Source organism: Hippoglossus stenolepis, chromosome 5 (genome assembly GCF_022539355.2).
Source record: "Hippoglossus stenolepis isolate QCI-W04-F060 chromosome 5, HSTE1.2, whole genome shotgun sequence".
Lineage (NCBI taxonomy): Eukaryota > Metazoa > Chordata > Actinopteri > Pleuronectiformes > Pleuronectidae > Hippoglossus > Hippoglossus stenolepis.
Genome location: NC_061487.1, coordinates 21,902,005 through 21,919,262, shown reverse-complemented (window position 1 = coordinate 21,919,262; position 17,258 = coordinate 21,902,005). Strand labels below are relative to the sequence as shown.

The window sequence follows — 17,258 nt, the reverse complement described above, 5'->3', positions numbered from 1 at the left end:
ATGGGGGAGTGATTAAGTTGGTGCCTAGACGCCAAACACTAAACCTGTTCTACTGCTGCAATAAATGTTTGCATGCGAGTTGTCTGACTGAACTTCCTTAATGCTATACAAGGGTGTTACATGTTGTAAGATAGCGTGCAAAGCAAAAGGTCAGGACACATCCTGTGGTTACATGTTTTTGCCAATATGCGTCACACAGCTGCTTGTGATTTTAAGAACGCACATAATGGAACAGTTTCACACCTAGTTTAGCCGCTTATGCAACGCTCTGTGCACAGACACAGTATAAGTACATAAGCATGCAAAGAATAAATGTATACAAAGGGCGTATACGATTAAATGTCTTTATGCTGCATGGTTCTGTCTTGTGAAAGCGTATAGTTGCAATCAGAAATCGATTTTGCCTGGGCTTGACCTGTGCTGTCGGTCTTTGTCATCCCTTAGAAACTCATTACATTTTCCTTCCAATGGAGACTCTCCCTGTGTCGGTTGTTAATTAGACATTCAATGTAAGCATGTCGAGAGAGAGGACGCATGTTCAACTGGGGTCTACACAATTCTGGTAGAAAGAATAAAAGCAGGGCTGCACTGGGAGACCTGGCGCTGTCAGTGAGGAACTTCTTGAACTGGGAAGTGTCACAGACCTGTAGATTGGGGTTAGGTTCATTGGAGACTCTAAATTAAACTGCAGGTGTGAATGTGAATTGTTGTTTGTCTCCGTTTGTTGGTCCTGTGATTGGTCCTTCTCCTCTGCACTGATTATAAAACTGCTGATCAGATAGTTTATAACACCACACATCACACCACCGAAACACAAAAACTGTCGACAAATGGATTTATTTACACAAATAATACAAACAACTGCAAAACAGAATAAAAAAGAATGTTTGTTTAGATAAGATGTACAAAAAAATGATGTAAAAAAATATAAATAACGTAAATGAAATACAGATTTTACAGATACTCAAGTTACGTTTGCATTCATTATTTTTGTAAGGCATTAAAAATTCTACCTCAAATGAAAGACACTTATAATATAAACTATGACTTTTATGTGTGGCATGTGCAGTCGTAACTTGCTTGGTACTGTAAAGCAAATATACGCGTACACAAAATGAAACATTTCTCAAAAAAATAATTTCCCAGAGAAGATATTGAATCTGTCTCTGTAGTACACACAACTATTGCTTGCATATTATTTTTCCTTGGATGGCTGCTCCTTCTTCATGTTTTGCTATTGAAACTCCTGGAAGAGGCTGGAGGTCTTGGGAACGTGAGGCGAGCTGAGGACAATACTTCTTCCCAGGACGTTGTCACCGTGTTCCTATTGTGCAATGAAGTCATAATAATTAGGAAAAACTGAAGTTGCTGCCCACATAATATTCAAGAAATAAAAAAGGAAATGTTTATGTGTGTTTTGGCTGCATTTGTTACCTCTTGCCCCTGTGATAGCTTTACCAGGGCTGTCTCCTCCAGCGGCATCTGAGTTACCTGGAAGAAAAGAAAAGTCAGAATTAGGTTAACAAAAGGACGCTGGAACATCTTTTATAGAAACAAAAGCATGAGAGGATATATTAATCACACAAATTACATAACAGTGATGGTAAATATTAAGATTTCCTTTCTGGGACGAACAAGCAAGGTAGAACTGTCACTGGCAGAAACATTACACAATGTTTTACACTCATCGCTGACTGATAAGAACCAGTCGGTCCTTCTGGGTTATTGAATCGTACGTAACCCTCTACAGCGCAGCCCCAGAGATTTCAACCTAAAATGGGGTTGTCAACAGTTTCCAGACTTGGGAGCTCTGGAGTGGGGTGGGCCGCAGGGGTAAACGTAGCAACAGTGATGCATTTTGAAACTGACAGGGAACAGTGTGAGTAAAGCCTAAGCGACGTGTTCTGTCACTCCTGTTGAGATATCTATGTTTTACCTGTATCCTACGAATAATGTCAGCTGTATGGTCCATATAATCAATAATGCATAATCATTATAACCTGTGTAATTGAATAACATGTATATGATAGTTGGTTCCTCAAACACACTGTGTGCCAGAGATGTCAGGAGGTGGAAATAGGAACTTATAAGCTTATGCAACAACTGTTTGTTTTTTAGACTGAAGTCTAGACTGATGACTCGGACACAGGGTCAGGCACAGGGCACAACCACAGAAAGAGCGGCAAAACAGGAACTAGGCATAGCAACTGCCTAGTAACACAAGCACACGAACATGTGTCAATCTGATAGTAAAATACAGTTTGAGGTAAGTAATCTGCCCAGTAATACAGTTTGAGGTAAGTAATCTGCCCAGCTGCAAATTGAGGAAGCAGCATACGTGAGACCAATAACTGAGTCTCCTAAAGATAAAGAAGGACCTCCTCTGTGCCGCAGCCTGGGTCTTATTATATATACTGTGGACTTCGGAAGAAACGGGGCTTCTTCTCGACATGATCCAGAGAACCTGGTGACGTGTCTGGCAGAACCCCAGAGACTCTCTGTAAGTATTGTTCTTATACAATAAACTTGATACTGTGAAACTTTTGAACATGGATCTTGTCTAAATCATTGCCTTTCCCACTTGAACCTCAAATCTACGAACACGACGCTGTCCGGTCCGGACGGGACCGGGCTCGACACTCCACGTCACAAATGCCCACAGACTTGGCAGCTCTGGTGATTACAGGAATGATATGCAAAAAAATATTTAAAACACCAAAGGCATTCAACCACAGTGCGTCTATTGTGTGTAACTTGAGCTCTAACTGACCAGTGTTCTACGACCAGTTATATAACTTGTGTTGATCCAACTTGGCTGTACTACTGGAAATACCAATCCTCAGTTGTAACCTTATATGCACAAAACACACACAAACAAACAGGGGCGCACACACAGTTGGCACGACAATGAGAAAGTCCCTCACATACACACTGATGAGCAGTTACTGGAAATGTGGCTTGCACATGTCAGTACTGGCAGCAATATTGTTTATCAAAGAGTATAAAAGATGTCAATTCTTCATGAGAATCCTCTTCAACATGTCTCCTGCAGTATGGGACAAATTGTTTGTGTGTTCGTTGTATTTGCATTGGGTGTTTTTGTTGGATAAACATCTGCTTATATCGCCCACACTCATGTCCTATTTGCCTTTCCTCCAAATCAGGAGATGGGTTTCTCCACCTCCTTTTTAGTTCAAACTGTTCACCTCATCCTAAAAATAATGGTGCCATACCTTCCCAAATCTGGAGTCTGTCTGTCTCCCACTACTATTCCTTATGGGCCAATTTGAATGGTGTCAGAAGCAGCCATGTTTGGTCTTGCCTCAGACACCATGCGTTCTTGGGGTTCCAGCGTCTATTTTGACTCCATTATGTTATACACACATAATACATGTATACATTTGTAATACGGGGTATATTGTATCTTTAACACAGACTATATTTAGTGAGCGTATACCACGCAGAGTGAATGTTTAACATCAATAAGGGCTTTCCAAACACAGAAAGAAAAGTTTGACTTGGGGTTTTCTACAACACTATAAAATGTCCTAGAATACTAATAATGATCATAATAACTTTATTTGTTTAGCACTTTTCAATACACCTAAAGTACAAAAACCACCAATATGTTGAAATATTCACAATAATAAAGATACAGATAATAAAAGCAATAGACATCACATGATAAAAGCTTATTTATAAAGATGTGTCTTAAGAAGTGATATCTTAACAAATTGCCAACATTGGAGAAACTCAATAGTGTTGATATTATTATTTACCTGACACGTTAGCAGTTGTTTGCTTTCTCCCATTGGGTCCATCTGCAAAGCTGAAAGTGTTGGGTAACACACTGAACTTCAGGACGTATTTCTCTCCAACACGTGTGTGGGTATGGCTTCCGTCGTCACTTCTCTCCTTATCAGACGGTTTCAGGGGACCCACATCCATCCTTCTACTCTCCTCTCCAAGTTTGGGTCTGTTAGACAGGAGTCGCCTCTTCTTTCGATTCACGCAGTAGTTGGTATTTCCTTTTCTCTTCATTTCATTGCAAACTGGCAGCTCTTCGGTTTTGGAGGGGCAAGCTGTTTCAGCTTTCTTGAGACTTGTCCGAGGTAAAGTACCCGGAAGTGTTTTCAGTTTTTTTCTGTGACTAATTGTAGTTGGTAGATAACTTCTCCTCCATTTTTCGTGAATCCATCCTTTGACAGAATAATCCGGGGTGGGAACACTTGACTTTCTCTTCGAAGGATTGAGATTCACAGAGACAACGTTTGGAGGCCTGTGTGCTGCATGAGATCCTGTAAATTCACCATCATGACGTTTTGAGCCAAATAGGACCAGTTCTACTGTTTTATCTTTTGAGGCTAAAGGTTTAGTCTCAGCAGCATTAACAGAAACTTTCTTATTTACACGTTTCTTTAAATTCTTCAATAATTGACACATTTTTTCATCATTGTGCAATGTCTTCCTCTTTCTTTCAACTGTTTCAAGTTTATCACATTGACTGGAGGTGGTCTGGAGGCCAGCCGCTGGTCCGGTTTGAGTTGGTTCTTCCACTTCCAAGGAGGACTCTGCTACATCTGTGGATGTCAGCTGAGCTTGTGGACAGCCAACCTCAGTGTTGATATGGCTCTCAAGATCAATGCTTACGACCTTTATGAATTCTCCCTTGCTGTCGTCTGAAGGGCTTGACTGACCACTTCCTACTGACTTCAGCTGTTCTTGTACACATTTCTCCTCAGAGTTTGACATCCAAATACCATTATCACGGATTTGGTTTGGAATTTCACTTCCACTGCAAGAGACATCTTCAACTTCACTGTCACTTAAGACTAAAGGGCTTAACTGGCTATCATCTATGATTGATAGGGACATGTTCTTTGTTTCCTTAGCAGAATGTGAGCGAAGTCTCTTCTCATCTTCGGCTAAGTCTATAGTTTGACTGATATCATTGCATAGATCAGTCGAACTACATGGTACAACTTGACTGTCAATGTTCTCCTCGGCACTCATTTGATGGTCTGTTTCTATGGCAGAGTGGACATTGTCCAACCTGATCGCAGGTTGATTGTTATTTTGTACTGTCGTCTCCTTATCAAGTGTCTTTTCTGTACAGTCTTTGTGATCTTGTTTTTCCTTGCACGCACATTTCAAAGAAGTGTCTTTCCCAAAAAACTTTTCTATCCACCCTGCAAGGCAGCAAAATTCATCTATTAAAGAGATTTTCTTCTTGCTCTCCAGTTTTGAGTCCTTCAATGTGTCTCCAACGTCAGGGAGCTCATTCTCCACAGAGCTTTTCGTGACACTCTGTCCAAAGTCAGGCAGCTCATCCTCAACAGAGCTTTTCGTGACATTCTCTGGTTGACTCTGAGTGTCCATACTTTGTGGTAGCTTACTTTGCATTTGCCCAAAGATAACTTTAGCTTCTTCTGGGGACAAAACTTGTATCTCAAAAGAGTAATGTTGGTCATTGGAATGAGCACTGTCTGGGTCTGTCTCATTGGGTGAGGAAATTCGACTTGATGTAATTTCAACAGTGGGGGCTTGTTTTCCTTCACCTGGGTCAACAGATCTGAGCTCTGTTTGAGAGAAGGCTTTGTTGGACACATCACTTAAATTGTGTGCAGAAATGCTGCTTGTTTCTCCAAATTCATCTGGTTGGCTGTCACTCCCAAGTGTGCTAACATGAGGCCTTAAAGTCCGGGAGAAGCCAAACTCTTTGTCAATGTCATCTACCTGCTCATTGACATTCAACCATGATGATTGGTAGGGCGGCTCTGAATATTTTTCATTATGTTTGAGGAAATGGTGCTTTTTGAGTTGCCTCGAATAGCTTCCTTTTACTTGTGATAGAATGACAGAGTCGTTAGTCACATGTTCCCTGCAGAATGTCTTAACATCATCCATTAAAGTCCTGTACCAGCCGGACTTGATCTTATTCCTGAAAATGTCAATCTTGTCCCTCCAAAACATTCTCATCACGTCTTGCACAGAATCCAACCCTTTGAAGTCTTGTGACTGGGCTTTGTCAGAATCCATTGTAAAATTAATTAAGTTGACAGTAGTCCACTGAGTTGTTGGGATCGAGGACAGGTCGAAATCACAGGTATTTTGATCAAGTGGCACCTCGGCTTTGTTCATATCACGATGTTGGCCTTCTAGCCCCTCAGAGGTAACAGACTGTTGAACAGCTGGTGCTACACTCCGGTCGCTAGATAGTTCAGATCCTTGTTCATGTGCATATGACTGGTTTTGTGTCTTGTCTTGAGGTCCATCTTGTAGGTGTTTCTTCAATCCTTCGCTTAAATTTATAACTTGACTCTTTTTTGCTACAGCTGGAGAAGTACATATTTTTTCAGGGTTGCGTAAAGAGGCATATTTTGCAGTGCACTCTTCTAATTGTTTAATTGTGTTTGAAGAGTTTTGCTTTTTGACAACATTGTAGTTTTTTTGTAACAGTGGTTGCACAACAGCAACAGCTCTCGTGCCTGTGCGACTGGGAGACGATTGGATGGAGTTGTCCTTTTTTCCAACGGAACAGAGCATTTCATGATTGTTTTTTACGGACAATTGGGTCTCGGTTCTCTGTAGCAAAATGGCCTCAGGCAGCTGCATAAACTGAGATACAGCACTTGAAGATTCAACTACATTTCCCGTGGAGATGCTGTTATTTTTTGGAAAAAATGCATTCCTCTCCTTATTTCCATCTGTAATTCCATCTTCTGTTGTGACACAGTAGATATCTGGTGCAGACCTTTGCTGAGGTGATGTAACAATGTGTGGTGGTCTTGACAAAACTCTCTGAGGCAAACATTGTCTAGAAATGAGCTGTAGGCGCTGGGTGGCATTTGAGTTAGATCTGTCAGCAGCTGATGTCCCAAGTTGCATTGTTTGATGACACTCCATCGTTCCGACCTCGCAGACCTGACTTGACGGTCTGATTAGCTGCCATGTGGATGGTGAATTAGTATTCACTGGATGACGACCAACTGCTTCAGCTTGGTACGATTTACGAAGACCCTCAGCAATTCGTGAGATTATCATAGTTTCCTCATTGTGATTGGTCATTTGTTGTTGAGCATCAGCAGTAGCTTTAAGGGGCAGCTCATTACTTTTTATGGAACTGCAAGTTGGCCTGCAAGTGGCCTCTCTTGCATTGTTAGGTGTTGAGTTGAGTTGAGCAGTGTATTGTTGAGTTGTCTGACTCATGCTGGAATAACCCCAAATCTGTCCCCTTGGTGGTGGATTTGTTGTAATGCTGTTGTGTGTGAGAGACTCAGAGATAGCTTCACTGTACTTTGGGAGGATGCTAGTGGGAAATCTATGCCGAGAGACATTTTGTTGGGAATTCTGGTTGTTAGCAGTTGGTCTTGTTAGCTGTATTGTGCTGGTACAAACTGTCTGTTTACATGGAACCAAGGTAGCTGCTGTAATGTACGTAAGGCAAGGATTCGTCACCTTGCCATTTACCACTTGATAATTTTTCTGGACCCCATGATTTTGTACATCTTGTGTCCTTATTGATTGGTTACCATGAAATGTAACTGGTTGGATCAAATATGCAGTCGTGTTTTGCTGGGAGTGTGTAGTCTTCATTTTAGGTGGAGTCTGCATCTTTGAATTCTGAGCAGGGTTCTGATAAGGTGTAGAAGGGACTTCACCTAGTATACCTGTCAAGTTGGGGTATTTTTTATATAAAACATAATTTGTATCATTCATCCCAGCTGTTGACTGGGAGGAACTTGCCTGATGAGGAGCTGCTGAGGTTTGCCAATTTGACATCTGTCTGTTAGGCTGAGTTCCATCTCGAAAAGGTACATGGCCATTTTGTGGTGTCTGTATTCTGGGGTCCACTGCCCAGAACGAACAAGAGTTATTTGCTGTCCCAGGTTGCTGATTTCTCATTGTGTCGTAAGTAGGTGGAGTAGCAGCATGTACAGTTTGGGAGGGTTGTCCAACTGGTTGGTATGGTCCATTCATCTGTGTAGAATAATACATTTTTGTCCTCTGCTATGCCTTGTAGTAGGTCCACATGGCAACTTTCCTAAAAGAGGAAGATAAATTAACAGTTGTAAAACATCAATTTGAACAGTTACAAGGCTAGTTACACACTTTTGAAAACAGAAAAAAAAAAAAGAAATTTATTGTCAGCTCATGTCAGCTGTCAGCTGTTGGAAGGAACGTTACCGAATAAGGGCATACACACCGTTTGTGGTCGCATGTAATCTGGTAGACAGACAAACATCTGCTGTTGCTACAAATAGAGGAATCGAGTTCAGAAGTCAGGGTCAACACGAGGAGCATTGCCAAATAAGGGCATGAACTTTGAGGTTACATCCTGTCAGGCAGACAGCATCAATCATGACAGTAGTAAGACATTGATCAGTGAAATTTTCCATTGCAACAACATTGCAGACACTTGGATGACACACAATCAGTATGGAGGCCTGTCTGTGGTTTTGTTACGTCAGAAGAAGAGGTCACCTTGGCTGAAAACGCTGTTTACCTCTGCAACTCCTGAGTGTTTCATGGACTCAAACACTTCCTCCCCCCTTCCATCGGCATTGTGGTGAGTAGATCATTTTGATGAATTTTGAATGACAAAACTTAAAGGGGACATAGCATGCAATCCTTGTTAGTGCTTGTTAGTGGTATCGCATGTCTACCAACCAAAACTGGGAAACGCTTGTTATAGTTCCTCTAAGTCGTCATGTGAGCACGCTTCTGGGTATTGAAGTCTCCATGGTCTGGCCCCCGTCCGTCCCCCTCGTTACTGGTTACAGGAGGCTGCGCGGCTCCAACCGAGGCGTTCGCATTGTGGTCAGTCCACATGTGGCATTTGTCTGATGTTGGGACTGGAGCGCAGCTGCTGGCGACCGCCCTGCGTGAGCTGATTGTCAGCGCCAGCACGCAGTGAAGACTTCCGCAGGTTCAGACGACCATTCAGCAAGGACAAAGGCTGACCTATATGAGTCTAGGGCTGACGAGAATGGTCTGCAGCAGGCGGCTCGTGGGCGCGCCGGTCTCCTGCGCTGTGAAGACTTCCGGTCACTGTCGGTTACGTAGTTCCGGTTACAGTAGTTCCGCCGGTTACAGTAGTTACGGGGTACGGAGTGCCTGCGGGGGGCCTCCGCCTGGCTGTTCCGGCATTCTCGCTGGTCAGCCTAGACTGTACATATAAGTCTCCGTGTTGTTGCCTAATGGGGTTGGGTAAAGTCTTCAGCCCCCACCTCTTCTTGTCTGTCTGCTTGTGTGCTTGTAGTGGATGGCAGGACATATGTGATTGGGAAAATTAAAACCGACAACAATAGTATGGATGCATATTTGATAATTTATATCATAAAAAATGTAATTATATGTTAAATCATGGGGGAGGCTGTCATTTTAACAGCAGTCAAACAGGTCGCTGGGCTGTTTATACAGGTAAGGTGCTGTTTAAATGATCCTTGTGGTATTGGTATGTTACGACATTTCATTAAGACCAGACCATATCTTAAATGATGCTGCCTGAAGGAGAAACCCATTGAAGCAAGATATGCTTAAACATGTATAAGTAACATTAACGAACCCAGTTAAAATAAAGTTGAAGCCAAATGCGAATCTTCCACGACGTGCTCAATAACATTTAAAGCCTGAAGCAGAGCAAGGCATAAGCAAAACAATCGAAAGGTTGATAAAGGCAGGGGTGCTAATTGAGAACCAAAGTCACTGTAACACTCCCCTGTTGCCCGTGTTAAAAGCAGATAAGTCAAAGTATCGGCTGGTACATGACTTACGCGTCGTGAATGAAGTACTACAGGATTGGCCAGAGGATGTCCCAGACCCTCATACGCTTCTCACTAATGTACCACCTGAAGCTAAGTTTTTTACGGTGATTGACTTGTGTTCTGCCTTCTTTAGCATTTCATTAGCTGAAGGCAGTTGTTTGCATTCACATACAAAAGGTAAACAATACACATACACGAGAATCCCACAGGGGTTCAGACATAGTCCTCACTTGTTTAACCAGGTTTTGAAGCAAGATCTCGACTGATTACCTCTCAACAGCACTCTGATCCAATATTTTGATGATGGTCATCGAGATTCCATTAAATTGCTGCAGAAACTGGCAGAGGGAGGACACAAAGGCCCAATTCCAGTCACCCCTTGGCCCTTCCCCTTCGTTTTGCAAGTTCACAAGTAGGGGTAGGCTGTCCCAATACCTGTTGCGACGGAGGGGTAGGGTTAAGGTGTAGGGCTCTATACCCCTCCAAACGGAGATTTTTCAGACCCACACTTTAAACCTAGGGGTACTCAGAATGCCTTGCGAATCACCAGCCAGCTGGGAGAGAGACCAAAAAGTAGTATTTTCTCCATTAATAAGGATTTTTAAATTACGATAATGATTGTAATATCTTAGTTTAATATCATTTCAATGTATTATGGTCACTTTTTTCACAACAACCTTAAAACAAAAAATTGCGACCGCGCTTGCGCTCTTTTCATTTTGCTTGATAGTCACGTATTTTCCCATGATGTCATGTCGCGCCCATGACACCCCCGGCAAAACTGTCTCGTCTGTTTACATCGACGACTACCGACGACGTGTCAGGTTTTCGCGACGACTACTGTTGATGCAATGGCTTCTTGAAGGAGAAAATTTCAACCACTACCCCTTGTGACTCCGTTTCATGATAACCCTCAAAACAAGGGGTAGGGGTAGGGCCAAGGGGTGAAATAGGATTTGGCCAAAGCCTCCCAGACTAAATTACAGTACTGCCAACCACAAGTTGAGTATCTGGGAAGAGATATCTCTCAAGGTAAAATATCAGTGGTACCTTCACAACTGGAAGGAGTGAGTAGAGCTCCCAAGCCACAGACTGTGGGACAGATGATGACATTTTTAGGGACGACAGGGTTTGATTGAGACTGGATAGAGGACTAGGGAGTGAAAAACGCTCCACTCAGGGAAATCCTGAAAGAAACAGGGACTAAAAATCACGCCACTATCAACCCGTGATCACGCGTCCTGTAACCTGCTGCATGGTAAAGAGGTGGACTTTGATCTCTCTTAACCATTCAGATTATATAGGTGTGCAGATTCTTATCTTATCAAACAGTTAATCAATTCATCCGCTCTCTGTACACAGACATTTCCTCAGTATTACCCTTACACAAGCATTGCTGTAACTGTACCCCTGAGCATATTCAGGTCGAACAGTTAGATAATGGAAATTTCCATGACAATATTCACTAAGCTGAGACCAGATGTGGAGTCTGCTCCGTTAATAAATGTGGATGTAATCTATTTTGTGGATGGTTCCTGTTTTCAGGCCAGAGTGGGAGCAATTTGGATTGCTATAAGACTACAATTATTTTCCAACACGTGTACTTTGCCATTACTCTCAATAGTTGGTCAAAATAATTTCCTGGAGATGGTCAATATTCAATGCAATTGAGTTTATTCTTTCACAAGATGTAAATCTGAGCTGGTTCCGGAACCCAATTGTCATGGCAATTTTCTGTAAACCAAACACAAAGTCATACAGTTGTCTTTCGGTAGGTTTAATTCTACATCTGTAGATGGACCCACCATACACATCACCTGGTGTGACATGTACAATGAGCAACGAACACAGTAGAATTGGAATACTTATAGCTCATAGTCTCCTCCCACAAGGTAAGAGAGGTTTACTCATTATCTTCTTAGATGTTTTATTAGGGTGCAAGACATCCTGCCTTCATTTCTTGCTTAGACCCCTGGAGTGAAATCCCAACACCAGATGTCCGAGACACCATAAGGTTTCAGGTTTCCCGAGGCCATAAAAGTAAAGTCCCTGGAGTGACAATCGTTAACCTAACATTAACTCACAGCTGACTTTTTAGATAAACACATCTGTTTATCCCATCCTCTACATGCATGTCTGTTCATCCATTAATCATTACACAAGAGCAGAATTTCCAGTACACAACTGAAGACTGAGCTTCAAACCTTCTGCTTAACCTTCTCCCGCTATGTAAGCTCTGTTTTGATGCCTTAAATGCGAGTAGCCATCTACCCTCCTATGGTATAAGTAGCCTATTTACCAATGTATTCGATCTGAGGGCTTCCTTTTCCAAAGGTTTATTGGACTTACTAGCCAATGATTTATCGGAAAGTGTAGCCGCTGAGTCGAAGGTTGATCGGTAAAGCTGTTGAGTGATCAGCATCCACCGCTAGTCGCTTTGAGGTATGCAGAAACCCACGAGCATGTTATTTTTGTGAGACCTCACCTCTAATGTCGGAGCTAAGACTTTGGCATCTCTATTTCGAGAGTCTGTGGCAGACTGCCGCACCCTTCTGAGACAGCTGTATTAATACCGTGCGGAACATCCTTTGTTAAAACTGCAGGTTTTTCCTCTGAGAGGCGCGACCACAGGGTAACGTTAGGGGAGCTCCAGTTAGAGAACTGTTTGAATCTGGCTCTCAGTCACAGAGCTTATGACCTATATGTACACCTTTTTAACTCTAGATGCCCTCACTCACAATGGACCCCCTTCCTATGCTGCTGTAGCTGTCTTAAGTATAACTGTGAGGGAGTTTATCAGTAAAGACTTTTATTCTTGGACACCCTTCTTACAACATTAAAAACGAGTAAATAATAATAAAAAATGTATAAATGACAGTAAAAGTGATTTGATAAAATGATAAATGAGATTGTGAAAAATATTAAAAATAAAACATGATAAATGATTAAGCGATTAATAATAAATGGATACTTGTTTTTTATAATAAGGTGGCGTGAAATTAAAAGGAAAAATTATATATGAAAGCTCAATATAAGTAGTTGATTGCAAATGAATGCATTTCATCATTCCTTGGTCCGACAGTTTCTTGTCGGTGCTGCTTTGGAGAATTTCCGCCTTTAGTTTTAGGTCTTTTTAGCTTTGTTTTTTATTCATATGAATAAAGACGTAACCGTCTGTCATACGATAAATAAGGAATGTCCTGAGACAAACCCACTATATTTGATATAAGTAAAGTTACAAATCAAATTAAATAGTTGCATTGAATCCCATTCTTCCAACAATGACCCGAATCAGGTCAAACATTATACTAGCTAATGTACGCTGGCCCAAAAGGAGGCGTTTACAGCAAGAAGAGAAATTCTTGTTCACTTTCGGTTTCCGACCAGCTCCGAAGCAAGGGCTGACATACTGACACACACACACGCTCGCTCTCTCTCTCTCTCATCCTATTAACCATTATAAATAGCCAAACGTTACAGACTAAAATCCACAAGACGTAGATATAACCAGGTTAATAATAATTATGTTCTTTAATATGATACTTCCACAAACACACATAATATTTATATATCATCTAACTGCAAAACTAAAGGCAGTTTTTTTCCGTCTGGCAGGAGAAGAGGTAGTGAAACCGTTCAGAAGACAAAGTGCAAAGCCACAACCAAACAACATTTTCAAAATGGTAGAGGAAGATATTTGTTCTCCTTTATCTTTCTGCACCTCAGTTTGAGATCTGTATGGTTTATGTTTTTGTTAATTTATCTAAAGACTGTTGGGTAAAGCTCACAGACAATCCACATATTTAGTACAATGACTTTTTGAATTATCTATATATAGATTGGGGAAGCCACAGATTTCTTGTTTATATATTTCTCAAATCTGCACTTGTGTGATTTGTAATAGTTTGTTCTTTGTTATGTTGTCATGGTAATTATTGCTTACAAGGCTGGAAGTGAAGCAAATCAGTCAATATACTACTGTGATTGAAGTAGTTAATTAAAAATATGTCATTCAGGTCAATTCATGCATCATCTAATTTAATCATAACATATAAGAGATCTGTTTAATCCATCTAATATTATGTTGGTCATACTATAGAATGTGTTATTGCTTGTGTTTGTTAAATAATACAAAAGATAAGGAACTTTAACCCTAACCCTAACGCCCTTCAGTTACATTATTTTCCCAAATCCTTCAGCCCTAATTAAAAACATGGCCAATTCTATCTATAAGTCAGTGATCGTTCTCTGTGACAGCATCAAACAATGGAATCTGTTGCCAATGCAGATAAGTTAATTATATGTTCTTTTACTGTTCTTTTACTGCTCAGCTGAAGAAATGGGGGGGTTACGATCAAAGAGCACAGCCAACCTTAATCAAGGGAACTGTTATGACTAGTTTTACTAGGAGATGTACTACTCCTGTTGATAGTTTTAAGAAACAAATCAAGACCAATTTCTATGATCTTGCTTTTAATTCTTATCTTCCATTTTTTTAACCCCGTTGTTTTTATTCTATTTGTTTTGTACTTCTTTTTATTCCTTTTGCTACTTCTATGTTTTTTTACTCCTAAGTCTTTGTTTTATTGCTAACGAGTTCTGGTTGATGTCTTTGATTTTATTGTAAAGTCCTTTGAGCTCAATTTCATGCATGAAAGCTGCTGTATAAATACAATAATTAAAATGTGTTATTATTCATATTAATTGTCAGACATTCGGCCTCCCGGTGTTTTCTAGTTGAACTACCGGCTCTGCAGACTCGTACTGAAACAGGGCAGAAGCTGGTTGTGTCGTCATGTGAAAAATGTGAAATAACTTATTCACAAACACACGTACGCACGCACACGCACAGACACACACACACACCGTTAACGTTGTCACACTGCACCTTTAAATGTATATAGATTTAGTTTTGTGTTGCATTGGACTTTTGTCTGCCTTGCTTTTATTTTAATTGAATTATTGATCTGCTGCCTCTCGCCCCGCACCTTCCGTTAACACCGGGTTAACACCAGGTTCACTCGTGACAAATCAAACGTGAAAACACATCGCTGTTCTTCGGTTGCTCAAGCTGGCGAACTTACTTTTCTCTCGACGAGCTCCTCCTTCATCCGGAGTCCGCGAACAGTGCCTCTCTGCGTGTTAACGACCCTTCCTCCATGTTTACATCCGCTGTGATTCAGGAGTACCGAGCGGCGGACGAGACGAGAGCCCACTTTCTACATGGTGTTCTGACAAGACGCGGACAAAGAGTAGGTCCCGTTCCTCTGTGCAGTCATCTGTCCTCTGTCCTCCTCTCCACTGTCCTCCTCTTCCCAGTGCTCCTCTCCTTAATCCTTCTCTCCTCTGTCCTCCTCTCGTCAGTGCTCCTCTCCACAGTGCTCCACTCCTTGATCCTTCTCTCCTCTGTCCTCCTCTCCTCAGTCCTCTTCTCCTCTGTCCTCCTCTCCTCAGCCCTCCTCTATTCTGCTCTCTATTCTGCTCTGCTGTCCATCCCGCCACGTGTAATGTGTGACGTCACCTGCAGGAGGAGAATCTGCACGTGAGCGTCCCGCCCACAGGGTCTCACCCAGTCTATGGTCTCACCACATGCTGCTCACCAGGGATCGTGGTGACACTCCCGTTTGATCCTTGAGCAAAGATTCAACCTCTGGTCTCCCTGTGAGTTCAATTCCGCAGCTGCATTACCATGCAACACAGGAGACTGAGTGTCCCACATCAGGTGAGAGTGGTAAACTACAGAGCACACTCGGAAGTGAACTACACAGCATAGGGCTTGTCGTGCATTACAGGGATCCACAGGCCTCTCCGTGAACTTCTATCTAAAATTATCATTATGGATATATGCAACGTCATTTTCACTGGTCGTGATTGCGTTGTGTAAGAATTGTTATTCAGGACACAGTGCTGTGCGTGTTGTCAACGTGCCTGTGCAGCGTGTGGGGCAGCGATTGTAAAGCTGCACTTTTAGATTTACATTTGAATTGAACGTTTAGATTTCACATTGAAATTTAAAGTGTAAAAATTAACATTTCCAATTCCCATTTTATTTCAAATATAGATTCCACATTTAGATTTACCGTTGACATTTAACATTTAGATTTGGATTAAAGATTTTACATTTAGATTTTAGATTTAGATTTAACATCTAACATTAAATATTTAGTTTGAAATTTGATGTTTAGATTTCACATTGACGTTTTCTATAATATATTTTTTTGTGTGCTGAGCATTTTATATACAGTCAATGGTGCAAAGGGAAGTTACAAAACTTTGCATTCATCCTACTTGGTTTGTCTGCAAGGAGTATTTTAGTCAATGACTTTAATAACATGAAACTGAATTTGCTTTACTACTATTCTTATGTGTGTGGTTTACCTACTAGTTTGAATGATTTACTGAACTGGAGTTTTTCATACATCGCATGTTGGTTATTTTAGAAGTCTTTTAAGGAAGCGATACGAATTCTATTTTTTCTAAAACTCGTCACACATCCTTAATGACAATTGCAGATATCTGTAATTCTGTTTTTAACTATTCAAAATAATAGCTTACGTCAATATGAGTTGTAATTCGAGGCTTCCCATTGTACTGCCAAAGCACTATTCAGAGGGTTAGATTGCTTCCTGGCATTGATATTTAAATTAACTTTTAAATTGACTTTAAAGGGTTTGGAATTTAACACAACCCTGCCGCCCACACCTCTGTACACCAGTGCAAACCTTTATGACATGGGTTAAGAACTCTGGAATGGGGGTGTTGTAAGAGAAATGTAACCTTTGACTCATGTACAATACTAATCATGTTCATTTTCCCTATGTATTGATCATGTTGAATCCTGTTCAATGTAACCTTTGTTGACTGAATGAATCTTGGCCTGATGGCTTTAACTAAGGCATTGTTCATCATCAGAAGATCCTGACCTTCGGCTTAAGAAACAACCTCAGGGGGGGAGGAGCGAGCCAACAGCTTCCCATTGGGGTGAATATTACAAACCAGTTTCAGGGGTAAACTTTGTTGCAGCAGAATCCAATACAATTGCAGTCAATGGTGTGTCCTTCTTCAGACGTAATTAAACAACAGAAAAAAACAAACATGCCTCCATATTGCTCCTGTGGTGTCATCCAAGTGTCCGCAAGCCCCAACATTCAAATTCGTCTCGAAACGACATCATTTACACCACGTTTTTAGCCTAAATGTCCGCTGATATCTTCCTACGAGGTGCGTTCACGGACCCTCGGACACACCATCGTGTGGCTATGGCCGCTAGCTTAGCCACTTCCTGTGGACTTTAGGCATAAAAGTGTTTTGTGAACACTTCACCAACCCCTCCATCGGCATTGTGGTGTGTAGATAATGAGTGAATTATAATTTTTCGGGGAACTATCCCTTTAAAGGGGACATAGCATGCAAATTCCACTTTGTTAGTGCTTCTACAGGTTAATGTGGGTATCTGGCATGTCTACCAACCCAAAAACTCTGGGGAAAAAA

General features: G+C 41.4%; 1 protein-coding gene across 1 annotated transcript; it reads right to left on the bottom strand.

Annotated features, from left to right (window-relative positions):
- Positions 1 to 818: 818 nt before the first annotated feature.
- Positions 819 to 15,183, bottom strand: si:ch211-106e7.2. Its single transcript, XM_035155981.2, has 4 exons — positions 14,852 to 15,183; positions 3,780 to 8,044; positions 1,435 to 1,491; positions 819 to 1,324 (listed from the first exon to the last, which is right to left on the bottom strand). The coding sequence occupies exons 2-4, from the start codon at positions 7,996 to 7,998 to the stop codon at positions 1,314 to 1,316; spliced, it is 4,287 nt and encodes a 1,428-aa protein (XP_035011872.2). The 5' UTR covers positions 7,999 to 8,044; positions 14,852 to 15,183; the 3' UTR covers positions 819 to 1,313.
- Between the last annotated feature and the right edge of the window lie 2,075 nt (positions 15,184 to 17,258).

Bases quoted from the DNA above. Each gene is read 5' to 3' on its own strand.
- si:ch211-106e7.2 (XM_035155981.2), bottom strand. From the start codon at position 7,998: ATGTATTATTCTACACAGATGAATGGACCATACCAACCAGTTGGACAA. The intron at 1,492-3,779 runs GTAAATAATAAT...CTTTTCTTCCAG, and splicing joins AACAACTGCTAACGTGTCAG to GTAACTCAGATGCCGCTGGA.